General features: G+C 43.1%; 2 protein-coding genes across 12 annotated transcripts in view; one reads left to right on the top strand and one right to left on the bottom strand.

The window, feature by feature from the left end:
* Window positions 1–16,029, bottom strand: part of ABCE1 (ATP binding cassette subfamily E member 1) — a 30,530-nt gene extending 14,501 nt beyond the window's left edge. Inside the window, exons 1-8 of one of the 3 annotated variants that reach the window (XM_048846980.2) lie at window positions 15,874–16,025; window positions 15,277–15,349; window positions 4,974–5,143; window positions 4,533–4,618; window positions 3,464–3,561; window positions 2,385–2,502; window positions 1,227–1,364; window positions 987–1,056 (exon numbers count right to left, since the gene is read on the bottom strand). In XM_048846980.2, the coding sequence (XP_048702937.1) occupies window positions 987–1,056; window positions 1,227–1,364; window positions 2,385–2,502; window positions 3,464–3,561; window positions 4,533–4,618; window positions 4,974–5,076 (613 nt within the window). In that variant the 5' untranslated portion in view covers window positions 5,077–5,143; window positions 15,277–15,349; window positions 15,874–16,025. Of the gene's footprint in view, window positions 1–986; window positions 1,057–1,226; window positions 1,365–2,384; window positions 2,503–3,463; window positions 3,562–4,532; window positions 4,619–4,973; window positions 5,144–14,895; window positions 15,004–15,276; window positions 15,350–15,873 lie in introns of all 3 variants that reach the window. The other 2 variants (XM_048846981.2, XM_048846979.2) reach the window with 2 other exon arrangements.
* A 79-nt stretch (window positions 16,030–16,108) lies between these two features.
* Window positions 16,109–27,781, top strand: part of ANAPC10 (anaphase promoting complex subunit 10) — a 207,544-nt gene continuing 195,871 nt past the window's right edge. For 2 of the 9 annotated variants that reach the window (XM_048846992.2, XM_048846991.2), the window contains exons 1-2: window positions 16,282–16,475; window positions 22,972–23,092. In XM_048846992.2, the coding sequence (XP_048702949.1) occupies window positions 22,978–23,092 (115 nt within the window). In that variant the 5' untranslated portion in view covers window positions 16,282–16,475; window positions 22,972–22,977. Of the gene's footprint in view, window positions 16,232–16,278; window positions 16,476–22,971; window positions 23,093–27,781 lie in introns of those variants that run through there. The other 7 variants (XM_048846984.2, XM_048846988.2, XM_048846989.2 and 4 more) reach the window with 7 other exon arrangements.

Genomic DNA, 27,781 nt, shown 5'->3' with positions numbered 1-27,781 from the left:
TTTGGCATTGGTCCAGAAACGAATATACCAAGTCCTGGCCAAGTTCGGACCAATGTAAATTTCAATCCTTGAACTAGACATAATTTAAGTTTTCCATTATGTTAGACAGTGATCATTTTAATTTTTAATTAATGTGAATTACTCAAAACTCTTTAAAGTGATTTTATTAACCATGGTCTTACCAAAATTTATTTATTTAACAAAGTCACTTACCAACAAGGTTCCCTGTAAACTGTGTGGAAGTGCAGCAATCTTGTATGTATGGCATAGGTCAAAAACCATGCCTCTCATATCTCCTCTGTGCAGTCCCAGCAGGGTGTGCCCCCCAGGGTGCATATGATCTCACCTCCTCCCTGCAGGGGAAGTGGAAGCATCTCTCCATCTTAGGAACATGCTCGGGCCTGGCTGGCTGGGATACACCTTGCGCACGAGATCCAGTGAGGGACCCGGCTGGGTTCAGGGGCACCAGCCCAGGTCAGCGGAGGCTCCAGAGCTGCAGCCTGACAAGGCCAAAAGTACCCCTACCCCCCAGCAGTTGGATTCTATGGTTGCTGCTGCCAAGAGGTGGCGGTGGAGGGAAGTAAGGATCTAGGCCCCTTCTTGGGAGCACCGGGCAGGGCGGGGTCCTGAAACCCCCAGCCTGGGGGAGGTGCAACCTGTCACACAGCCCTGAACAGACTCCTGGCTCCTAAGGCTGCTGCAGCAGAGTTAATTGCAGCAGAGTTAATTGCTTCCCTTTGGGACCCCGTGAATGGTGGGAAGGGGACTAATGTGTGATACTGGGCAAGAGCCACCCTAGGGCAGCCCCCATATGCACACACAACCCCTCCTGTATACACTCCTCACTTAAAAAAAAAAAAAAAAAAAAAAGTGAAATCTTGTCCACATTTCCATGGTATAAAACAAGGACAAAAATGCAGCGCTGTAGCCTGGTCGGTAAAATAAAAAACAAACAAACAAAAAAAACTGGAGGGAACATTGCTTACCAAGCTGCTTACATACAATAGTTTGTGTGTCAGTTTCATCCTTTCTGTCCAAAATAGACCCCACTGTCCCCTGCCATTATAAAAAGAAAGAATCAACCCTTTTCTAATATTTAAGCATTCAGATATTGCAAACATGAGAAATTTCTCTCATTAATGCACGAAAAGCATAACATTTTTACATAGTGTATTTTGTCTTTAAAGGCTCATATTGCATTCTCTCCAACTGGTAACGTCTCTTACCTTTGCAGCTTTAGGGATCTGGTCCACATACTGAGGTTTGATAATAGCCTTGAGGTCATCTTCCAAGATCTTGGTGAAGTAGTTTTGCAACTCAGATCCCCGAAAGTAAGTCAAGATTTCTTGCCAATCAGGTGGATCCTACAGAGAAATTAGGTACTAGGACTTATATAAGCATTTTAAAATATTCAAAATTCATTTAAACTATTAGTAGATCTAAAAGTAAACTGAAATGTTTTAATTTTAAAGATTCCAAACACAAATGAGTAGACATCAAAGATACATGCAATAAAAACAGAGTAGCCCCCAAAAAGTCAGTCTCTACTTACTTACTTTCTAGGCTTCCACTTAAATAGTTAATGACATGAAACACCTTAAGCTGTATAAGGAGTTCAGGTCCTTGTACTCTTTCAGGTGTGTGATGTCACTTACTCTTGAAAGAAAAAGCACCCTAAATAGGTCTCGGCAGCAGAAACACATGGTATCTTCAAGAAACAAAAGTTAAAAAGGAGTGTACTGTGAATTTGTTTTAATAAGCCAGTGTCAGAAGTCAAACCATTTCATATGGAACGAAGAATATGGGCCACTCTACTCCTCAATTCTTTCACAAAACTGAAATATATGTAGTCTTATGGTTACCTGGGCTAAATGGAAAAGGTTAGCCTGATAAAGTTTCACGTTCAGAAAAAGGTTCAAGAAAATTGTGTTTCCTACTTCCCAGCAGACATTCCCAAGAGATGACAGTAAGAGAGGACGAAACACAGCAAATTTAACTTGGGCAAAAACTTGTTAAAAGGAAACTGCAACTCCTGGTTATCTTGGGAAGTGTGACCAGGCCCTTGTGGTACACTAGAGTGGAGATGGAGGTCAAGAGATTGGTTTCATTTTGGGAATAATGCTAAACATTCTCCAGGAGAACCAGAGCTAGAAAAGGCAAACAAATCATAGTTGAAGTAGACTAGAAGAACAGCGCAGAGACCTTTAACACCACTTCACTGCACCTACACCAGTGTCTAGCTCAGCAACACTTCCCCAAAGTTCAAGCAACGTGAAGCACTGATATCAATGTGACAGTTGCAGGAAAAAAATTACAAGGACAGACTGAGCATTTATCATCAACAAACCATAATCACCTATTTCCCAAGCTCTTTTTATACATACATCATATTTTCCAAGGTTTGGCTTCTGCTTTCCAGCTAGGATTTTCAAGGCAGTTGATTTTCCAATACCGTTGGTTCCAACCAATCCCAGTACTTCCCCTGGACGTGGAATAGGCAACCTGTATATAAAGTCATTATTTAGTGTAATCCAAAATTCCCACCACAATTAAAAGCAAAATACTAGGGCACTTTAAAAACAAACAAACAAACAAAAAAAACTTGCCGAGTGATTCAACCCATTTCACAGTGTCTCTACCTCAATATTGCTTGAACTTATATATATAAAAAAGCCACAAATTAAGGGAAAAACCATGTAAAACTATTGTCAGACCACAACCAGACACTACTAATGCCAAGTTTCTCTCTCTCCATTTTCTTTCAAAGAGAATCACTTTGATGTGACACACTTATATGCCAGTTTCTTTATAATGCTTGTTAACACAGAGAGAGTAAGAAAACATTTTGGGAGAGAAAGTTCTTGAGGTAAAGGCACAGGACTTGGAACACAGATCTACAGCCTGCCACAGACTTCTTGTGCGACTTTGAGCTAGTAATCCAACATTTTACCTAAGTTTCACGATCTATAAAATTCAGGTGCTGTGAAGATAAATTAATTGTCTGCAAGAAGCTGACACACTCAAGTGAGGAATACCATAGAACTGCATAAACAAATAAAATGCTCTAATTCTAGAGACTGCTTTATCAGTGCCAGACCGGTTTTATTTATGTTTTTATCCCTTCGAGATGACAGACCAATAGTCATTTGTCACCAGGAAAGCTAGATTCAGATTTAAAATAGTGTTAAAATGACAATATCTCAAGAATTTTAAATAACAGGTTTTTGATTCAGTTTATTATAACAGAAGTTCAAGGAGATTGTTAAACTAAGCCAAAAAATTATCTGAGACTAATATTTGATAACCCAAAAGACTATGTACATTAAAAAACCCCATATAGATTCATCCTGTGCCACATCTCCAATAACACTGGAAATTAGGAGTCCAGAATATTATATACATTTTACATTAATTTAAAATTGGATGGTAAAATAAAGTTGGCTTAAGGAAAAATAAAAGATACCTGTGAAGTTTGAAGGCATTGGCACAATATCTGTGTGTTGTTTCTTTCTCCAGGTTGCTAGGTAAGTTAACAATTGACAAGGCTCCAAAAGGACATTTCTATAATTTAAACAAACAAATTTACTACTTACTAATGCACAGTGAAACAAGTTAATGCAGAACAAATTACTCTGTAGTGAAATTCTTCTACGTTTAGTACTTCACCCCGAACGTGTTGTTTACAATTGTGAGTGCCACACTTCTTACCTTTAAACAGGTCAGTACTAAATATTTATACTGATTCTTGAATTTATTGATTTGTTAATACGTTTAAAAAATTCCTCCAAATGCTAACTGATTTGCTTAGATTTTTGACCACAGAAACTACACAGAGAGAAGCAATCAATGTTCTAGTTGTTGTTAGACTAAGCTGTCCTATAGATAACACTGATGAGTAAAATTACATCACTTTGTGCGCTTAACAGAGAAAGACAACATTTTCAAAGTGAATCCTATGCTCACTTTTTCAAAGCTAAATATGGCAATTTAAATACTGACTAGAATAGAAATATAATTGGAAGGATTAGACTTTTACTGGTAAATGTCTCTAAACATCAATTTCACTGCACACCCCTTCCCCCCCCATGAAAAAATATTTTCATTGATAAGCAAAATATACAGACAGACAAAGTAAGAAAAAATGCTGCTTGAGAACTTAATTTGATATAAGATTTCTATGTACATTTTGACATGATGGTAGCAATTTCTGTTTTAAAGGTTATAAAACAACTTTTTGAATCTCAACGTCTATTGTCATTAAATAATTGTCTGACCTTTCTATAATTTCCCACAATTGTGAAAATTCAAATAAAAATAAAAGATATGGATTTTTAAGTATCTGTCAAAACTAAATTCAAAAAATAAAATTCTGTCAAGCCGAAATATAAAAAGGTGCATAGGAGATAAACTGTTTGAAATTATATTACATATTTTTTCTCGAATTCTGAAGATACACTGTTTCTTATGAGAAGTACATACTTTTAAAGAAAGTGAAATTGTATTTTTAAAAAGTTTATATAAGTATCTTTTACCTTAATGCAAATACCGCAACCAATACAGAGCGTTTCAGAAATCCATGCTATTTTGCTCTGTGGTATGACTTCTATGCATAGTTTTCCTGGTGAAAAAGAATGTATGTTAAACACAAGACACAATGCTGATGAATCAGATTTGTTATCAGCATGATCAGTAAATGCCACACAGAAATCCTGTAGTTGCCTTAAAATTCCCCAGCAAAAAAGGACTCAAAAGAAGCCCTGAAACTGAGTAGTTAATATTTCTTAGCATTATTGCTGTGCACAATTTTCAGACCGTTTTAATCATATATATGACACAAATGTATTCATAGTATGATCCAGAAAGCTCTCTCAGAGTTTCTACTAGTAAATTCTATTAAGGTGGACAGCAAACAACTAGGCACATTGTTTAAAAGTCTCTTGCATTGTTTAATTATGTTTCACTGCATTTCTCACCCATTCGAACCACAGGACAGCTCTTTTTGCACTCCTGACGGCATTTCTTTGGCTTACATTTGTCATTGCTGACAATAGCAATTCTTGTTAACTTGTCGGCCATATTGTGCAATTTAGGTTTATATATACACCAATTAGAGATTCCAAGATGGAAGTGAACACTTCAGGGTCTAAAAAACAAAAACATACAAAAAAGAACTGGATCATAATCACCACCAATAACGCAGCAAAGCTGTATCTAGTTGAAATTACTAATAGAAGTTCATGTAACGAAATAAAACGTGTGTTGTTCTTACAGCCGATTGAACAAACTCAGAAAGACAATTAAAATGTTGGCAGTTTTAATATGGTAATAATTGCAGAATGACTTTAGCACAAACTTTCAATTTCATTACTATTTTCCCCACTATAAAATGAAGCCAACATGATAACTGCAAATCATAGAAGATTAGGGTTGGAAGAGACCTCTGGAGGTATCTAGTCCAACCCCCTGCTCAAAGCAGGGCCAACCCTAACTAAATCATCCCAGCCAGGGCTTTGTCAAGCTGGGCCTTAAAAACCTCTAAGGATGGAGATTCCACCACTTCCCTAGGTAACCCATTCCAGTGCTTCACCACTTTCCTAGCGAAATAGTTTTTCCTAATATCCAACCTAGACCTCCCACACTGCAACTTGAGACCATTGCTCCTTGTTCTATCATCTGCCACCATCAAGAACACCCTAGCTACATTCTCTTCGGAACCCACCTTCAGATAGTTGAAGGATGCTATCAAATCCCCTCACTCTTCCCTTCCGCAGACTAAATAAGCCCAGTTCCCCCAGTCTCTCCTCATAAGTCAATGCATACTCTTTTAATGCAACTCTATTTACAAGAAAATTACATTGTATTAGAAAGTATTAAGGCAGTGAGTGGGCATATGTATTACTGACAGAGTAAATCTCAGTTCCACATGGTGATTCATTCACACATTTATGCCACCTGCTAGGAGGTGAATTTGTGAGAGCTGCATGCTTGCTATTTAAAGTAAAAACCATAAATAGTTGTGACCATTGCTATGAGAATATGAAATTGTGTGTGTGTGTCTATATGCATAATACATATATGTGTAATAAACAGTGTGTGTGTGTTATAGACAGATACACACAGAGGCCAAACTGATTTGATTTTGCTAGTTTAAGTTATACACGAGTTATAGCAACTACACTGACATATTGTATTTCCCAGGCAATTAGTACCCCTATGATAAGGGCTTAAAGATTTCAAGAAACCAAATAAAGGAAAACAATTGGAGGTTAACCAAATAATTTTTAAAAATATTTTTAAAATTCTAAGATCTTGGATTAAATATCCTTGAAGTTACAAATAAATATATGTTAAGAGGTGAAATAAAAGACACAGCCTAAGTGTAGAATTCTGTTTCTCCCTACAGTAGTTGTTAGCCTCACAAATAGCTAAAGCAGGGCAAGAGGTGCAAACATTATATTGTATTAGGTGTTTACCAGGTCATCAACCATAGCAGAGGAAACAGAATACTAAGTTTAGGTCTTGACAGGTAATGGATTTTAAACATTTCATTTTAAAGAATGTTTATAATTTTTTGTCCACAACATTCTGATAATGGGATATTTAAAATAGACATTGATGTTCTCTTTTTAAAAAGCACTTCAGTTCATCTTTATGGACATCCCTTATTCACTCCAATCTAAAATAGAGTAAGGTTGAGTTATGAAGTCATCAGCATTTCACAAGATGTTACTGTTTGGAGACAGACTGAAGAGTATAATGACAAGGCTTAGGAATCCTCACTGCTGTATACCACCTCTTGAAGACTCTGGTCATGACTGCTTGCTGGGGTTCAATGGCATGAATATAACTCTTCTAGGTGGTGATCAGTTCTTGAGAAAGGGTTTAAACCTTGGTTACTGCTGAAAGACTCATCACATTAAATAATTTAAAAGGTTAGTAAAATATTGGGCCTACATTGTGGCTAGCCTCTCTTCCGGCAACTGAAGGAACAAAGCATTTTCAGTTACAGTTTAACATTGCTGGGTACTAACGGTTGGGACCATGCAGAGAAGTTACCAATTTAAAGCAAGTGTATTGTAGTATCCAGCATGCCAATATTTATATTCCAGGATAAAACTTGGACATAAAATTTGACGTTATGAACAGAGAAGTTGTCATGTACTAATGTAGTTCAAACCATAAATATCAGGTCTTGCAATACTCAAAGTTCCAACAATCTAAACAGTCTGCTCACTGATGGAAGAATTCCACTAGTTCACATTAAACAAATAAAGTCTTTCCTACTGTATATATGAAATGTTATTTGAAGATATGCTAAACTTTCTCGTCTAACCTATGCTAAGTATAGGGAGTTCTCAAACAACATCTTTCAGCAGTTTACAGATTGCTCTTTATACGCAGAAAAGAAAAGGAAAATCTCTGATTTACTGAAACATGGAAGAATAATAGGTGGGTGGTGCATATCTAATTCATAAGCAGGTAGGGAAGGGACGGGGTCTTGTGTGGATCAATCATGAAGGATATTATATGCAATTTTTTTAGTTTGTGTCCCATACACTGAGGGTGGGGAAGGGACTAGCCTTCAACCTTTAACTGGTGGTAAGGGCAAAAATAAGCTTACTGCTGGAAGCGTGAACTGAGTATTTCTAGACTTTCTGATATTTCAGGTGTTTTTTTTTTTTAAACATACTATTTCTCAATTTCCAAATGTATTTAACCATAAACATTAATTTAAAAAAAATTCTAACAGGTATTTACAGCTGCTCCCTCTTTTAGGGAAGTCTATGAGGGAATTTTATACTTAAAAAAAAAAAACACACACACAACCCAGACAATTCTGAAGTTTTATTTCTCTTGCTTCCCAATATAATTTTAAAATATTAGTTTTCTTGAATAAGTTGTCAAATTTTTGAAGGAAAATCTTGTGTATTTACATATAATACAGCTGTTACAATCATTTAAAAAATAAATCAGTAGATTTACAGACTATGGCCCTGAGTCTGCAATTGGATCTATCCAGGCAAACCCCCTGTGCCAGCACAGAGCCCACTGATATTAGTGGTTTTCTGCCTGAAGGCAGGGGTCCACCCCCCATGGGTCCAGTTACAGGACCAGGGTAGAAGGTGTCCTGCCTGGGGATCCCAATGCACATTAATGAATGTCAGGCCTAGAGAACATAAGAGACACTCCTCAGAAGCTTAGTATCTGTAGAGCTTAAACACTCAGCTGAGTAGAAGCTCATTATCTCAAAACTTGTAGATTTGAATCATAGAATATCAGGGTTGGAAGGGACCTCAGTAGGTCATCTAGTCCAACCCCCTACTCAAAGCAGCACCAATCCCCAACTAAATCATCCCAGCCAGGGCTTTGTCAAGCCTGACCTTAAAAACTTCTAAGGAAGGAGATTCCGTCACCTCCCTAGCTAACCCATTCCAGTGGTTCACAACCCCTGCAAGTTTTTCCTAATATCCAACCTAAACCTCCCCCACTGCAACTTGAGACCATTACTCCTTGTTCTGTTATTTGCTACCACTGAGAACAGTCTAGATCCATCCTCTTTGGAACCCCCTTTCAAGTAGTTGAAAGCAGCTATCAAATCCCCCCCGTCGTTCTTCTCTTCCGCAGACTAAACAACTTCAGTTCCCTCAGCCTCTCCTCATAAATCACATGCTCCAGTCTCCTAATCATTTTTGTTGCCCTCCGCTTTCCAATTTTTTCACATCCTTCTTGTAGTATGGAGCCCAAAACTGGACACAGTACTCTAGATGTGGCCTCACCAATGCTGAATAGAGGAGAATGATCACGTTCCTCAATCTGCTGGCAATTCTCCTACTTATACAGCCCAAAATGCTGTTAGCCTTCTTGGCAACAAGGGAACATCACACAACAGAACCACTAACCCAGGAACCTATCCTTGCAACAAAGCCCGTTGCTAACTGTGTCCACATATCTATTCAGGGGACACCATCATAGGGCCTAATCACATCAGCCAAACCATCAGAGGCTCGTTCACTTTCTCCTACAAGAATTTATGGAAGACAACAATGACTCCATCATTATACTGTAATACTTAAAAAGCAAAAACTTCAGTTACTAGAATTTGGATCATCCATAATTTTTACATCTGCTGGATCGAGATATGAGATATGAGTACATTACCATAAAAGACTTAATACAATCAACTGCAAAGAGGAAAAAACGTGCAACAGCATGCTGAATTACTATGTAAAGTGCAATTTACTATAAATATAGAGAAGAATATGCAACTGTTAAGACAGAAAATTGAATGACAGGACAATGCAATTATATTAAAAAGTAAAATAATCTGTATTCAGAACTGACCACATTGTATTAAAAACATTTACTTTGCAAAAAGCAGATGGAAGTGTTCAACAAATCATATTTTAAAAGCACTAACTAGTAAAAAGACTGAGAATAAGTAGTATTTACTTTTAGAAGAAAACAAATAATCTTCAGGAAACATCTCAACTATAGAACTAATGAACCAAACTTGATAACCCCACATATATTGATAAGACCATCAAGACAATTTTAAAGTTAGAATACCTGACAAAAATAACTTATAAAATAGTAAAATACATATAGAACCAGTTGTCAATTTACAAAAAAAGCCAGAAGTATCGGTATGTGCTAAAAGTCCAAGTGTGTAAAAAAGGACACATACTAAGGGCTGGTCTATGTACAGTTTTTGTACTGCTTTAACTATATTGGTTTCTAAACCATTATTACAGTGAAAGCAATATAAAAACCGTGTTTAGACAAGCCCAAAGTTCTGTTTCTTAGGCCATGTCTACACTGGCAAGTTTCTGCGCAGTAAAGCAGCTTTCTTCCCTGTAACTCCTGAGTTACAAGCCACTTAGTGTGCAGAAACTGCGCAGTTGTAGAACTTCGAAAAAACCACCCCAACAAGAGGCGTACAGCTTTCTGCGCCAGGGCTACAGTTCTGGGGTGCCAGTGTAGACACCTTGGTCGATTACAGCGCTGCAATTGGCCTTCGGGAGGTGTCCCACAATGCCTGTTCTCACCTCTCTGGTCATCGGTTTAAACTCTACTGCCCTGCCCTCATGTGACCAACCGTCATCCCCACCCCGTAAATTCCTTGGGAATTTTGAAAGTCCCCTTCCTGTTTGCTTGGTGATGCGCGCAGTGGTCTCAGCGCACCTTTCCAGGTGGTCATGCCTATTCCAGACAATCTCCCGCTTGGGGCAATGCCAAGCTGCTGGATCTCATCAGCATTTGGGGAGACGAGGCTGTCCAGTCCCAGCTGCACTCCAGATGTAGGAGTTTACATCTATGAACAGCTTTCACGCTGTATGACAGAAAGGGGCCATGACCGGGACACACTGCGGTGCAGGGTCTAAGCAAAGGAGCTGCCGAATGCCTATCACAAGGCACAGAAGGCAAACCGCTACTCCAGTGCTGCACCCATGAGCTGCCGGTTCAACAAAGAGCTTGATGTGATACTCGGCGGCGACCCCACCTCCACTACAAAGACCACTGTGGATACTTTGGTGGCTCGCGTGCCAGCGGACCGAGCCAGGAGGAGGAAATCTTTGACGAGGATGTGGATGAGGCAGAAGATGGACTTGGAGGTCAGAGATGCATGTAGCCAGGAGCTCTTTTCTACCCTGGAGGAGGCTAGCCAGTCACAGCTGTCGGAGATTAGTGAAGTGCAAACAGGAGGGGAGGTCCCTGGTAAGTAGATCTGATTTTGGGAATTGCTGAAGCAAGTTGTTGTGGGCAGGAGGGTTGCAGAAAGAAGGCTTGTCTCCCACCACATGCCTAGTCTGAGCTGCAGAACAGGCTGTTGACTGACTCCTTCACTTTATGGGAATCTCCCTGAGAGATCTCCAGGAAACTCTTGTGGAGATACTGGGCAACTGGAGGTTCTTCGGCAGAGCTGCTTTGTTTCTTGCTCCATTAAGGGTAACTTTCCTGTGCCATCGCAGGGTGGGGGAGGGAAGGGGAGTGGGAGGAGAAGAACCATTGCTGCACACAGGCAAGCCACATAGGGGTCAGGGCAAAAGCCGAAGTCTTGGAGAAGACCCTCCTTTGATTCCCTGCTCACCCTCAGCAGAGAGATATCTTCCATAATGATCACATCCTGTGGAAAGTGTGGGGACAGGAATGATCATCAGGCCACCCTACAGTGCTGGCTCTCCCCAAGAGCCATGTGCCCAGTGTACAGCAGGGTCCGGGAAGGGCAATTTATCCTGCCCCTGCAGCTATTCACCATTTTGCAGGTCTTGTGGCTCACGTGTGCTTGCCTGGGGTCAGCCAGTTAGTAACAGGTGTGAGAGTACTGGCTGTGTTTTAAAGCACTGAATCCATGTTGTCTGTGTTGCAAACAATACTGCTTCTGTAAAATGTTGCATTTAAACTTCACAGAGACGACCGTGGAAGCCCAGCCTCCCTCTTTGTTATCGCTGGCTGAATGGCTGTGCAGAATTAGAAAGTGGCTAAGAAGAACTAAGGAGGACTTTCTGCGTGATGTTATGATGCACTCTGCTGCCGAGAAACGGGAACTGAAGGAGTGGCGGGACAGTGAGAAGAGCCAGATGAAGCCACGGAGCGGCTCTTAAAGGTTATGGAGTGCCAAGCACACACGCTCCAAGAGATACAAGCTCTTCAAAGCAAACAGCTCAGCGCCCACCCTCCTATGCAGCCACTGTTGCAAAACTCTTTCCCATGCACCCCCAGACACTGCCAAGACACTCTTATCAACCTCCTGGCTCCAGTCTGTACCCACACCATTCCACTCCTCCCCGCCACAGTTCAGCATTGTGGACTCCCACACCCATCCCTCTGCAGTTTGGCCCTGCTGAAGTACAGTTCCCGTTGCATTGTACTACATCCCTGGACCCCTTCTCCCAGGACCTTCCCTTCCCCCATCCACCTTCCCTTATCCACCCTACTACTACTTTTTGTTTGGCTCTCTCCTCCAGTTGTAGTCGTCTTTTAATAAAGTAATTGTGTTGGTTTAAAAGCAACCTTTATTCTATTAATTGAAAGCAAAAAGAGCACCGCAAAGCAACAAACAATTAGGTTAAACCCACATATTGTATCATGTGCACCAATCATTTCCTGGCATTTCAAGCACTGCACTCCCGAGCATAGCAACAAATATTAGTGGCTTTCAGCTTCAAATTGCTGCCTCAAGGCATCCCTGATCCTTATGACCCCGTACTGTGCCCCTCTAATAGCCCTGGTCTCTGGCTGTTCAAACTCAGCCTCCAGGCGCTGAGCCTCTGCGGTCCAGCCCTGAGTGAAGCTTTCGCCCCTCCCTTCACAAACATTATGGAGCATACAGCATAGGAATATTGGCTTTGCACAAATGAGCAAAAAGCATAGGAATATTGTCATTGGCCAGGTCCAGCTTCCCATAGAGGCAGCACCAGCGGGCTTTTAAATGGCCAAAAGCACACACAACAGTCATTCCGCACTTGCTCAGCCTGTTGTTGAATTGCTCCTTGCTGCTGTCAAGTTGCCCTGTGTATGGCTTCAAAAGCCACAGCATTAAGAGGTAGGTGGGCGTCTCCCAGGATGACAATGGACATTTCGATTTCCCCTACAGTGATCTTCTTTCTTCGGGAAGAAAGTCCCTGCTTCCTGAACAGGCCAGTGTTCCAAAAAATGTGTGCATCATGCACCTTCCTGGACCACCCTACATTAATGTCTGTGAAACGCCCACGGTGATCCACAAGTGCCTGGAGAACCATTGAGAAATACCCCTTGTGATTAATGTACTCGGTGGCTAGGTGGTCTGGTGCCAGAATTGGAATATAACTGACATCGATCGCCCCACCACAGTTAGGGAAGCTCATTTGTGCGAAGCCTTCAACAACGTCATGCACATTGCCCAGAGTCATGGTCTTTCAGAGCAGGATGTGATTAATGGCCCTGCACACTTCTGTCAACACGAGTCCAATGGTAAACTTTCCCACTCCAAACTGATTAGCGACTGATCGGTAGCAGTCTGGAGTAGCCAACTTCCACAGTGCAATCACCACGTACTTCTCCAATGGCAGGGCAGCTCTCATTCTTGTGTCCTTGCGCCGCAGGGCTGGGGTGAGCTCATCACACAGTCTCCTGAATGTGGCTTTCCTCATCCGAAAGTTCAGCAGCCACTGCTCGTCATTCCAGACGAGCATCACGATGTGATCCCACCACTCAGTACTTGTTTCCTGAGCCCAAAACAGCGTTCCACCGTGGTCAGCACCTCCACGAATGCCACAAGCAATCTCATGTCGTAGCTACTACACATGATGAGATCAATGTCACACTCCTCTTGCTTTTATAGTTTAAAGAATAACTCCACTGCCACTCGTGACATGTTGGTCAGAGTAAGCAGCATACTGGTCAATAGTTTGGGATCCATTCCTGCAACCCAAAGAGGCAGGACGTGCAGTACACAAACGGTTGAAAGATAGTGCCAAATGCAGACGGAAGCACAGGGATTGCTGGGATGCAAAGCAATGCATCACGGGTCATTGGAACAGGACCCAGGATGCCTCACAATCCCGTCCACCTTCCCACAAGTCTTAGCGGCAGAAGAGAAAGAGGTGCTCTGTGGGATTGCTGCCTAGAGTGCACTGCTCCGAATACTGCTGCAAGTGTCAGAAGCATGAACACGCTATTGTGCATGCAGCTGACAGCGTGAACACACAACAGAGGTTTCCCTTCAGCACTCTGAGCAGCGCTGTAAGTCCTGGAGCTGTAATTCTGCCAGTGTAGACATGCTCTCAGTTTAATCTTAGACTGCTCACAAGGCACATTCTACATATGGAAGCAAAGAACTCAAGGCTAAGGGTTAACTTTCTGATTACTGGAAAGTAGCAACACATTGTCAAATAACACATTGAAATAGAAATATGTATGGATATGTTTAATAGTGTTGAACAATAGGAATAGTGACTCATTCATACAGCAACAAAATATACAATGTAAGAAGTCTCATCCTCAAATATTTCCTTAGAATGGGAGAGGAGAAGGTGAATACTGTATATTTTGGTATCTGCTAGCACATGAAAGCTATAAAGAGATACATGTCAGGAGAAAAATCCTTTGCACTAAGAGTTTGAAGGAAAAGAGTGATAAATGTAATGTCAGAATCAAAAGACTTCTCAGACAACTACGCATCAGGGGACTAAATATGCTAAAGATGCATAAGACAGCACTTTTAAAAGGTCCTGGAGCAAAGCCTTTCCCTATTGTTGGTAAGCATCTTGCTGCTCTCTTCCTTACTCAGGGTGCTGGACCATGCTTGGCAGATCTCCATCTTTCATAACAATACCTGGCTATTAGGCATTTTATAAATTTGAAGCACCCCCCCTTACTGCAAGGACTTGTCTTCATTAGGGAAAAGGGTGTGTTCTTACCTTGTGTTAAGACAACACAGCATAAAATTATAGTGGAAAAAAAGGGAGTTGTACTATTGACACCTTAGCATGTAGAGGTAAACACTTATCTCCCCACTAGTATTAACACTGAAAACTACAACTGCCTTTTCTTCGCTAAGATTTTATGCTATGTTCTTACCGTCTGTTAGTTAATACATCTTTCTTCCTTGAGTGGATGCACCCATAAAGAGAATTTCTCTCTCTTTTCCTTATTTTAGAGATTCCTGACTTTTACAGGAAACATAACATATGGTAGTCTCTTCTTTAAGATAAAAAGAAAAGGAGTACTTGTGGCACCTTAGAGACTAACCAATTTATTTGAGCATGAGCTTTCGTGAGCTACAGCTCACGCTCAAATAAATTGGTTAGTCTCTAAGGTGCCACAAGTACTCCTTTTCTTTTTGCGAATACAGGCTAACACGGCTGTTACTCTGAAACCTGTCATTCTTTAAGATAGTGTTCCTGCAGAATCTACCTGTATTGCTGATTTCAAGAGCAGCAACAGCTTTTGTTGCCGCATGGCAAAACTATGATGAGCCAGGTCTGTGGGCAGACAGCACAATATCTTTCACAGCCACAAGTTCTAGAATTAAAAATAAAATAAAAATGCACATTCTGCAGAAACTGATAGCTCTGCAGGTAAACACCATCCCAGCAAGGAAAGCTTCCTACTAGACATTTACAAGTAAATTTTTAGAGCCCTCACTAAATTATAGGGACAACCTCCCCTAGAGACGTTTGGCACAAATGATACAGCATGTGAAAAAGACAAACCAGTTCCCTGTGTGAATATTGCCCTTATGATAGCCCTGCAACAGGACAAATAATCCTTTGCACTTCACTGGGGTCCACTTACCATCCAAGGAAAGAAGTTGATGTTTGTAAGGTTCTCACCACAACGCCCTAATGTGACTATTACTGTGTCCATTCTACAGATGGGGAAATTAGAGCACATAGAGATTTACTCGCCTTGCCAAAGACACCACCGGATGCAAACTGGGGAATCGGGGCCTCCCCCCGTCAGCAGAGTAGGTGGCGGGGGAGAGGGGGTCTGTCACCCATCCCCACTGTCGCGGCCGTGGTCTGGGACAACCCAGTGGAGCTGCGTGTTTGGTGCCCCCGCACACGTTCGGGGGGGGGGGGGGTCTGGACCCAACACCGCAGCGCCTGGGGGCGGGGAGCTCTAGGCAGGAGGGGGCCGGGGCCTCGCACCCTTACGGGGCTGAGGGAGGGGCTCTGCTAACAGCACCCGGCGTAGACAGGAGCCCCACCAGGGACAGCCGGGCGGCTGCCGGGCCCGCTCGGGGGTCGTTCCTCCCCCTTCGTAGACACGGCGCCTCTCGCCGGTACCAGCTGGTGGAACGACTCGCTGGTGCCGCCCGGCCCTGACCAAGGCACGGGTCTCCCAGGGGCTCGTGTCGCTCTCCCCAGCCCCGCTACTGACTCCACTTACCGGAGGACGGGAAGGAAACCACCCAGTTGGGGCGAGTAGGTGGGTAGGGGACTAGCCTGGTCCCGTTACCCACAGGCAGACGCACAACGTGCTCCTACTGCCACCCGGCCAAAATGGCCGCCACCCCCCGAGAGGAGCTGGAGCCACTAACCATAGAGACGTAAGGAGAGAGGGGAAAAGACGCTCACCATAGAGAGCAGGGGGACGCTGAAAGAACGCGACGCCTCAGGGCAAAGGCGTGGCTAAGAGAGTTTCGGAGATGCTTCTGGACGCGTCTGTTGCGTGACGTCATGGCTGAGTGACGGCTCTGGGGGCTGGAGCGGAGAGCGAGCTGCGGAGTGGGTGGGGCGGCTGTAACGTAAGTGCTCCCCCTCCTCCCGTGAGGAGGTTCTGTTTCCCCTATTCCCCCTCCCTCCCCGTAGCAAGGGGCGGGCCCCGCGCCGGGGCCTATGTGCCGTGGCCGGCGCGGCCCAGCAGGAAGTGGGGGCAGCTGGTGCCCGGGGGCCCGAGAGTCTCTGCGCTCTGGCGCGTTTGGCAGGTGAATTCATCGCTCGTGGTTTCTCAGGGGCCCCAGCCTGCGCCTCTTCCTGGCTACTGCACAGGTACGGGCAGTGCCAGCTTCCCCGCACGGGGCCGCCGGCCTGAGACCCCGCTGCCCGGAGTGAGAGCGAAGCCCCTTCTCCATGGCTCGTTCAGGCCTTCCTCGGGACTGCCAGGGTAGTTTTTTTTTGCTAGGTGCACCCCTCGCTGTGTCAGACTCTGCTCTGAGGAGACCCTTGTATTTCATAAACCACTAACATGGGGTCAGGGTCAGAAGTCTGTATCTACGTATCAGTCCTCTCTCTTAAGCCAAAAGTATGTGACTCTGGTTACACCCTCTGAACAAACTGCCCCTCCCCGCCCCCTTTGCAGGGTTGAGTTTGGATAGAGTTAGTTGGCTGCGTTGACTAGACTTACAGAGTTTATTTTGTCTATTGGTAGTATTTTTACACTTCCCAAAATGTGACTTAGTTTTTCTCTTAGTAACTTTGCCAGATTGCGTTTAGGGGAGAAACATGGTCGGGCTTTCAGGATTCCACAAACCTGATAGGACTTGAAGGTTGGCTAAACTATTTAATTTCAAATCCCATTATCATGAATGTGATGGAGGGCTTGGGGATCTGCCCATAATTATATTTCTGGTAAAATAAATAATAACTTGGTGGAGTTGTAAAAGAAGCCTGACCAAAACTAGGTATGACTAGCAAGAGCTGTGAGAGACCACTCTGATCTGTGCTAGCCTTTAGAAAGACTGTTGTTAATTACAGTATTGTTAATGGGATTTTTGCTAGGTCTCTGCTGCCCCACAGTTGAAACTACAGTGAACAGCAGTATGCAACAAAGTGTAACTTCCCTGTGTGGAATACTGCCAGCATGAACTAAAAGGCTCCTAGTTCATATTAACGTAGTCCTCTTTGAAGAGGACTGTACTAGGAACCTTTCAGTTTGCTTCCACACAGGGGAGTTACAGTGCGGCACTTTGGTATGCACTGCTATACGCATCAAGGTAGTCCAAACTGCAGGGCGATGTAGGTGACCTCTTTGTTTTCAGTGGTCTGTCTCTTAGGCCTAATATAAGTTTGCAGTTCTTGTACTGATTTTAACTGTTTTGGTCAGGAGTGTATGTATTTAATTTTAACCAAAATAATTTTTGGTACAACCCCTAAAGTGCAAGCAATTATACCAATATAGCTTATTCCTTTACGTTTAGGGTAGGGGTGGCCAATCTGAGCCTGAGAAGGAGCCAGAATTTACCAATGTACATTGCCAAAGAGCCACAGTAATACGTCAGCAGCCCCCCGTCAGCTCCCCCACCCCGCTCCCAGGGCCTCCCACCCGGCAGCAGCCCACTGATCAGCACCTCCCCATCCCTCTCCATACCTCCCAATCAGCTGTTTTGTGGCATGCAGGAAGCTCCAGAGGAACAAGGGTACGGCAGGCTCGGGGAGGATGTGGGAAGGGTGGAGTGGGGGCAGGGCCTGTGTCAGAGCCAGGGGTTGAGCAGTGAGCACGCCCTGGCACATTGTAAAGTTGGTGCCTGTAGCTCCAGCCCCAGAGTCAGTGCCTATACAAGGAGCTGCATATTAGCTTCCAGAGAGCCGCATGTGGCTCCGTAGCTGCAGGTTGGCCGCCCCTGGTTTAGGGGAATAAACCATAGTGGTATAAGCACTGCATAATGATATAACTGTGTTAACAGTAGATGGTTGAACCATTTTAACTATATAGGTTTCAAACTGATATAGTTAAAGTCGTATAAAAGCAGTGTGTAGACAAACTCTTGGAGAAACCAGTGAGTTCAAAACTGTGGGTTGGGATGGGGTTGTAACAAGAAAAAAATATTTGGGAAAACAGTTAGTATTCCTTATCTGATTAGGGCTTGACAATGAGTATCAAGGGAGATGCATCTGTCTCTAGACAGCAGTATGGTCTGATGGGCAGACTAGAGTGGTCAAACTATTCTCTTTCCTTTTTTCCCCTTTGTCTTCTGTAGCTAAGCTGAGAATGCTTTATCTAGTTTTCTTATGAAAAATGTAAGTCTAGATATGTTAAGCAAGCCATTAATTTTATTTTAATTCCATGTTCTTTGTTAATAAATCTCATATTTGTTAAGATTACAGCTGTTTGGGTGACTTCACAGAAACATCCCAAAGAGAAGAGAACTCCTTTACCCTTCAGCCTTCTCCTTAGAGGTTACGAGTTTCTGAAAAATACATATCCTTCTTAGTCTTGGCCAAGGGTATACCGAGGTCTCTTTCCTCTGGTGAATTGTGTTGCCATCAGGCTGCTGTGGAATAGCACAAAGGGAGGAACTGAGAGGTGGAGGGGGTGTTCATAAGAAACAAACCTTTTTATGTAGAGTTTAATGTCATTTAGAAGTGAAATTGTTAAATTTCAAGGTTATAATGCTATCACGAGAAACTTACAGATGGTCTGGTGGTATTAGGGGTTCACTTAGATGGAGAAGATGCATCCTTAGAAACTTCAGCTGTAAGCATTCTCCTCCTCCCTGTTGCTAAGGTCTGAGCCATGCAGGGAGAGGAGAGGAAGAGACTTCCAGCCAGATTAATTGTAATTTTTTTCCATAACCCAGGGAGGAAAAAAGTGGAAATTACTCTTACCTTACTATTTTCTCTCGCCCCAAAAGAATTATGATGGTTTCATAAAACATTTGATCTGAAAACATCACTTGGTAAGCATATTTATTATTCAGAAATAGATGCACATTGGCCACAATGAATAACTTGCAGTTCTTTAAATAAAATACAAGAACCCATTAATCAAGTTTTCACTTTGCAGGCCTACAACTCTTTTGTTATCTGCCTTTACACACTAATGTGCTCTTATCACTTGATTACTTTCCAGGCTTTCCTATTAGGAAGCGCCAAACAAACCAATCAGAATGTGATTAAAAATGTGCTATATAGATGCTGAACTGGTTGGACACACTGCAGCTCATAAAAAGTGACAACATTCTGAATTCAGCCATTCTGTTGTCAATGATTTTCCTGTATATTTTTCTCACCATTTTAGTGCAGTGAACGGTGGCAATCTCTTTTGCAGTCATAGATTTGGAGTGGACATCTTTGGGTCTTCAACAGTTCTTTGTGCTAGAAGGGAAGTAATTCAGGTTTATATTGCAATGGCCACATTTTAGCCTCGTCTTCATTTTCTGACCCCAACCTTTGTCTTTAGGGTCAATTTGGGGCTTAGTTTTGGGAAAAGTTCCATAGCTTCTCTGAATGACTATTATTTTTTATTTTATACTCTTGTGGATCAGTTCTTTATTAATTAGATCAAACCAGATCTTTACTGAGAGTACAATGGCAATATTGTTGCATTATCATTTGATACCCCACTTCGAAATCTTTTTAATTTCTTTTGTAAATTTGATGTGTCTCTTCAGAACCCCTTGTGTAAAATATGTTTGATCAAAATCTTCCTCATAGTCACTGCAAATTTCATACTTATTGGTTGAAAATGTAGAGAGAGTCTTTTTTGAGAATTCTACCAAGTGTCATTGGGAGGCTTGGGCATCAATTGTTTTTCAGACAACCGATCTTCAGTATCCTTGTGGTTGCAGAAAGATCGAAAGTTCTTCACAATATGCTTTAGATCTGTATTGAGTGTTAATTTTTTCTCACTTAGGGTGCTGAACACCCATGCCTCAGAAGTTTAGGATAATTGCACCTGAGTAGTTCACCCATACCTCTTGTCTGAGTAAATGGTAAAGCTTTCTTGGTCCTATCTTTCTGCATATTCTTGCATGGTATTTTAAGCAACTTGGAATTTATATTCTGCAGTCTTCTCTTCATAAAGATTTCAAGATATATAGGGTTAGGAGCTGGAAAGGGCTGTAGCAGATCTGGAGGGCTAAGGAGATGGGGAGGCAGGAGGGAAAGCAGAAATTGTGTATGACTTTTCATGCTCCAGTCCTGCCAAGACTTATGCATCAAAGTCAATGGGACTACTCACAATGTGTGAAGTATGCCTTTGCTAGATCAGAGCCACAGTATTTGATCAGGCTCCATGTTGAAACATAAAATTCTTATGAAAATATAGCCAAATAATTGCTTTTTTTTAGTTTTAAATGTTACCGTGTTTTGACATTTTCTGTAGTCTGAGTCTTGTGAGAAATTTCAGAGTTGTGGCTTTGAGATTGTAGTGTATTTTCAAACCTCAACAAACTCTGGGAATATTTCAGGAAGAAGTGATTTTAAAATACTTTACAATTCTGCCAGGAAGTCTCTAGAATAAGTGAGTGTCTAGAATATGTTTATCCATCTCCTTGAAATAGTCCCCATTTGCAAAGTGACTTGTTCTACTTGTTTAAAGGGTTTATAGCCCACTTTTAAACAGGAAACATGACCACTGGAAGGAAAAACAAAGGTATCTGTACAAGTGGAGATTTGCCTGTGGAAACTATGGGGTTTCCTTTTACTTCAAGAAGGGAAATTATTAAAAAAATTAAGAGTGTGAGGTTTTGTTAGAGACTATGTTTAAAGCTAACATGATAATAGCTCTTGTAAATTGGAGTAAACTGATATAATTTTCTTTGGTGGAGTGAAGATGTATTATGTCCCAAACTGTTACATTAGTTGTGATTAGGTGGGAGAGAGTGGCAAGGTTGGTCTCTGTATAAATGTGAGAATCTCCAAAGTGTATTTAAAATCTCATCTACTATGGAAAAAAACACACCCCGGAGCTACATAATTTTCATCGACAGAAGCTGTGGACAGCGCTATGTTCTCCTGCTGACATAGCTACTGCTGCCCGGGAAGATGGTTTTATTATGTTGACGGGAGAACTCTTTCCCATCAGTATAGAGCGGATACATGAATGATCTTACAGTGGTGCAGCTGGATCAGGGCAAAATCTCTTTAGTAGATTTTTGGTGTCATTCCTGATGCATCATATAATTTCTGTAGAGAATAAGGTATGGATTCTGTTGACATTGGTCCAGTTCAGTATACACCCTACCTCATTCTCTGTAGTGTACTGCAAGATACAGGATCCTGTTGGGGTGAAAAAACAGTGTGCTTATCACGCATGCAAAACAAGGCAGGAGAATTGAGGTTGTATAGGCAACCTTGATGATGTAATGTCCTGACTTTTGATTATTTTACTTTACAAAGTTAGTTAATGTAGTATTTTTAAATATGGAATTTCTTGTTTGTTTTTTTAAAAAAACAAACCAGATAAACGAAGAAACAAAAATTCAACCTTTTCATCTGTTTGCTAGAGAGAACAACTCCTCTCAATGCAGGGTGAGTGGGTGGGTGGCCCAGTGTTCAGGGCACTAGCTTAAGACTTGAGAGACCTGGCTTCTTCAGTTCCATCCTCTGCAACAGACTTGCTGTGTAATCTTGGGCAAGTCACTTCCTGTCTCTGTGACTCAGTTCTTCTCTATCTGTAAATTGGGGTTAATAGCAACTGGGAAGTTGAGGATAAATAGATTAAAGATTGTGAGTTGTTCAGATGCTACAGTGATGGGGGCCAATAAGTACCTGTTCAGTATGCGTCGATAACAAGGCAGCTGCAAATGTGCCATTCCATGCACAGCCTTGCATATATCAGTGGATAAGTGTACTTAGATTTTCAGGAAGCCTTTGACAGGATCCCTCACCAAATGCTCTTACATGAAGTAAGCTGCCACGGGATAAGAGGGAAGGTGCTCTCATGGATTGATAACTGGTTGAAAGATAGGAAACAAAGGGTAGGTATTAATAGTCAGTTTTCAGAATGGAGAGAGGTAAATAGTGGTGTCCCCCAGGGGTCTGTTTTGGGACCTGTCCTATTCAACATGTTCATAAATGATCTGGAAAAAGGGGTAAATAGTGAGGTGGCAAAATTTGCAGATTATACAAAATTACTAAATATAGTTAAAACCCAGGCAGACTGCGAAGAGCTACAAAAGTATTTCTCAGAACTGGGTGGCTGGGCAACAAAATGGCAGATGAAGTTTAGTGTTGATAAATGCAAAGTAATGCACATTGGAAAGCACAATCCCAACTATACATATAAAATCATTTAAATTAGCTGTTACCCCTCAAGAAAGAGATCTTCGAATCATTGTGGATAGTTCTCTGGAAAACATGCACTCAATGTACAGCAGCAGTCGAAAAAGTGAACAGAATGCTGGGAATAATTCAGAAAGGGATATTTTCTGTCCTATTATATATCATGTTGCCTCTATATAAATCCATGGTACACCCACATCTTGAATATTGTGTGTAGATGTGGTCGCCCCATCTCAAAAAAGACGTATTGGAATTGGAAAAGGTTCAGAAAAGGGCAACAAAAATTATTAGGGATATGGAATGGCTTCCGTATGAGGAGAGCTTAATAAGACTGGGACTTTTCAGCTTGGAAGAGAGACAGCCAAGAGGAGATATGCTCCATGAAGGTTGTTAAAGAAGTAAAACCTTATTCTTATGTGTATTTCTAGGAATTGACAGTGTAAAACTCGTAGCTGAGCTGCTCAAAATCTATTTTTCTCATTAAGATGAGCACGAGAGAGAACCTTACAATCTTACGCTCCATCTTTACTTCTTTTATTAGTGGGAAATGACTACACCTAACAAGACACCACCGGGTGCTGATCCCAAGCAGTTGGAAAGGACTGGTACTGTTCGGGAAATAGGCTCTCAAGCTGTTTGGTCCCTTTCATCCTGTAAGCCAGGTAAATTGTAAAACACAACAAAACAAACTAATAATTGTGAAATTCAGGGAGGGTATTTTTGCTCTGAGAAAAATAAAACCTTTTTGACCTTGCTAAGTAAAATTGTATGGTGATGAAATTACACATATATAAGCTAGTGTTAGTTTATAAACTAGAGAAATCAGCAAATGATCACTGTTATTTCCTCTGTTTCTTATCTTCAAGTGAAGAAAGAATGTATTATAGTCCATTAGAAATAACTTGGGTCTAGTCTAACATAGACATAGTTTGCTAGTATAGCTATACCCAAAAAAGTGGGTTTTAGCCCACAAAAGCTTATGCCAAAATAAATTTGTTAGTTTCTAAGGTGCCACAAGTACTCCTCGTTGTTTTTAGTATAGAGACAGTTATTCTGGAAGACAAGTGCTTTCCCAAGTATAGCTTATACCTGTTCAGAGAATGAAATAAACTCTACTGTCAAAAATAATATTTTGCCAATGTTGTTGTGTTGACATTGGGGCTTTTGCCAACATAGCTATGTAATCTAAAAAAACCCAAAACTATCCCCCAACCGACATAGCGGCAACACTTAAGGGTAGGCCTGCCATTACGGTGTGGTACTCTAAATGCTATGAGCAAGATAAAACAATCTTAAATGGAGATACAGTGGTTTTGAACATGTCTCTCAAGCAAGAGTAGCTCTTTGACCATATTGTGTGTGTTGGACATATTCAAGTGCCTCCTAGATAAATATCTGTCAGAAAATAATTAAATCAGTTTGCAACAGGTGTGGGAACAGGGATCATTATAGGCTATGATACTGTGCGCAGGTTGAGTACATTCCTGATCTGATGTCCACATATATACTTCTGTTTTGGGTTGCACAACATACTTTAGATCTGGATTATTAATATTCGCTATTTATTGCAGATGGAGCTACGAACACTGTGAACAGCAGCTAATGTGGGGAAGTAGCAAAGGGGATGAAGTTAATAGGTTGAATGGCAGTAAAAGAGGGAAAGAGTAGCAAAGGATTGGCAATGGTAAGGGACAAATCATGATTGGTATAAAACAAAAATCATAAGATTTAGACTTCCTTCATTCGATATAATGTTAGTGAATAAAAGTATTACCAGTGAAATGTGTACTTGAGGGGTCTCCCAGTTGTGTACTTTGGTGATTCAGTAGACAGCTTTTCCAAAAGAGTGAAGTTACGTAATTATATAAAATATTTTTTTTAAATAAAGAATTAAAGTTGTTTGTCTGGCATTTTATTATATTGATAAAGTATTTTATCATGACTTAAAGTAATGATAAAGTAAAGGTCAGCCTTTTGATTACAAAATAGAGGAATGACCTGAAAAATCAGGTATAGTAACATGGCAAACTATTCTGTTTTATGTTACAATTACATAAAGGAACCATTGTAAAACTATCTGTATTATACATGTATAGAACTCAATCCTATAAGCATTCATGCATGTAGTCTTCACTCATTTACGTGGGTACTCCCTTTGACTTTGTTGGTACTATTCCACTGAGTAAGGGTTTGTAGGATCAGACCCATAATAAACAACAAATGTAAGTAATTTTGGCCCACTATCTCAAATACCTACTATTTATAAAACAACAAAATACAGGGGCCAGGAGGAGAGTGTCGTATCTGTTCTTATCAGTTTAATCTCTTTTGATGAACACTTGCAACACCTGCTCTGAAGATGGATTCTCCTGCTGCCATTTTTGAAAAAATTGATGCTACTTTGAAGATGTATTCCACTGCTGCTACTTTGGAAGAAAATCCTCTCTCTGCTCCTGAGACATCCCCAGCTACACTGTGTACCACTACTGCTGCTGCTCCACCAAAGGTCTCTCGGACAATGACTATGAAGAAGATCCTAGGTGCCTCCAGGACATTGCAGACCAGCAGCACGAAGGTGAAGAGCAGTGGTTCTTTGAAGGACCCCCTTCGAGATGCTGTTCCGGTAAGATCCTGCATCCTGAGGCCGGCCTGTTGGGACATCGCAACCAGAAGGAACATCCCCCCACTCCTCAGCAGCACCAGCTGCCTTGGGACAGCCCCCCCCACTTCCCGGCAGCTGCCGACAGAGAGCCCCCCCGCTCTCCAGCAGCACCAGTTGCCAATGGAGAGCCCCCTGGCTCTACAGCTGAGATGACCACCTCCCTCCCCCACAGCTGCCAGGTCCCTGACGCTGGTGGTGCTCTCGCTGCTCTACACACCATCAAGAAAGGAATCTCTATAGACGGAACCAGCACATCTCCAGAGGGTCGTGAGCGCCTCGCCGGATGCCTGCCCAGCCTCAGAAACCACCCAGAGGGACTCCAGGACCTTACCGGATGCCTGCCCAGCTGGACCTCTCAACCCCACCCACCCACACCAGGAAGAACCAGCCAGTGGTACTGCTGATGCTCCTGGAACCCCCCTGCTGCAAGGTAATGAGGTCACCATCTATCTGCAGTACCCCCTCGTTGCGGACGTGCTCATCTGCCCCATCTGCTCTCCCCCGAAGCTTCCACCTCCTCAGTGGCATCACCAGGTACCTGAAGAGATGCCACAGCAAGCGGGTCGCTTTCAGCTGTGCCCTCTGCAGCCTGCCCATCGAGACACAGAAGCAATGCAAGATGCACCAAGTCGCCTGCAGGAAACGCCTCAAGGGAACAACACAGTCTCCTGCCCCGGCTCCCAGCCTTCCTGCTGCGCGCCGGCTCGCTGCTCCTGAGCCTCAGCAAAGAAAACTGACCTTGCAAGCTGCCATCAAGAAGCCTGCCCCCGTTGCCAGGCCAGCGGAATGGGATGCTGTGATCGAGCAGATACCTGCTGCCTCGGGGAACATCACCCAGGTCCTTGCCAGCAGGAGGCCCGTCTCACCCTTCCACGTCACCAAGCAGATCTCTATGCTGAGACGACTCAGTGCTACCTTGCCACCTGTCCAGCACCTCCCCGTCCCCAGAAGGATCAGCACCCTACCGTGCATAGCTGCTCGAGATCCTGTCACCGGAAGAGCCAGCACTTCCATGCCCCAGACCACTGTGAGCTCCAACCACCAGAAGAGCCAGCGCCACACCCCGGACCGCCCTGCGAGCTCCAGATGTCACTGGAGGAACCAGCCCCGCAGCCACACCAAAGCACCAGCCCTTCATCACCAGACGGCCCAGTATGGACCCCAAGTCCATTCTGCGGGACACTGTCTACGGGAGATCTCGCGCTCTACCAGCAACCGCCCAGGCAGCAGCCACTCATAGACGGACCAGCAGTGACCTAGCAACCCCTGAGCCGGATCGCGTCTCTCCGACCACTAGCAACACCAGCATCCCGCCAGAGATCCCGCCCCAGCACCCAACCGAAGGGAATCCTGACCCACGAGATAGACGGCAGGCCGACCACACAGCAGGCTCAAAGCCTGCACCAGATGAGGTCGAGAACCCTGAGGGCCAGCAGCCGATGGTGAGGGCTGCCACTCCGTGGCATACTGCCTGGACCGAGGAGCTACAAGCAGCAGCATCCTTTGACGACTTCGACCTCCTCGTAAACAGGCTCACCCAAGAACTGTCTGCGGAAATCACTCCCAGGAGAAGTTTGAACCAGGAGAATGCCCCGCCTGCCCACAGAACGCCAGCTCCGAACCACAACACCACCACCAGGGGAGCCAGAAGTAGAGACGCCAGCCACCGCTACGATCCAGCAGCAACTTCAAGGATCCAAAAGCTGTACCAGGCGAACTGCTCCAAGGCCATGAGGGGAGATCCTAGACGGGCCCTTGCCCTACTGCATGATTCCATCTGAGCGTCTCTACAGCTACTTCAAGGATGTATTCGACCGTATAGCCGCGCAGCGCCCAGAGTGCCTCCACCCCCTGCCCCGTGTCGACGAAGCAGGTGTCCTGGAAACCGACTATACGCCCAAGGAAGTGATGTCCAGACTCTCAAAAACAAAAAACACAGCTCCTGGGAAAGACGGCATCCCCTACAGCCTCCTGAAAAAGAGAGATCCCAGCTGCCTGGTCCTCACCACGCTCTTCAACCAGTGCAAGCGATTCTGCCGGACTCCCAGCTCCTGGAAGAAGGCCATGACTTTACTGGTGTACAAGAAGGGCGAGCGGGATGACCCCAGCAACTGGAGGCCCATCTCCCTCTGCTCCACAATGTACAAGCTCTATGCCAGCTCACCAGGTCGGTGAGCGGGGGAGCCATCGGTGTTGTACCAATAAAATAAAAACCAGCAGGATCTTATTAAAGGGAAAAAGGCAAAATACCACATTTATTGTGAATACAGAAAGAATCATAGAAAGCAGTTAGTTCTAGTTATAACATTCCATTCAATCTCATATTTATTCACTCATTCATTCATACACACACACACACACACACACACACACACACACACACACACACACACAGGTTCTGCAAGGTTGTTATCATAGTTACCAGCCTTAGAGTTGCTCATGCCAAGCCACTGGCCAGGTGGCCTGGACATGAGGAGGGAGCAGGGCCTTGTCAGATGCTCATCTGATGCTCCTGGAAGTTGGTTTGCAGAATCAGACCCCCCCAAAGTTCTCACTTTTTAGAGTCTATTTTTATAGGAATTTCTTCCTATGCCAGTCTATGGGAATTGCTTCATCATGCTGTTGCTGAATCAATCAGCAGATAGCACATTCCTGACGGCTCCAAGATGTTATCTTGTTCTTTGGTTCT

The sequence above is a fragment of the Caretta caretta genome, chromosome 4 (assembly GCF_965140235.1).
Source record: "Caretta caretta isolate rCarCar2 chromosome 4, rCarCar1.hap1, whole genome shotgun sequence".
Taxonomy (NCBI): Eukaryota; Metazoa; Chordata; order Testudines; family Cheloniidae; genus Caretta; species Caretta caretta.
The sequence above is the reverse complement of the archived record's forward strand: the minus strand, read 5'-3'. Positions and strand labels throughout refer to the sequence as shown.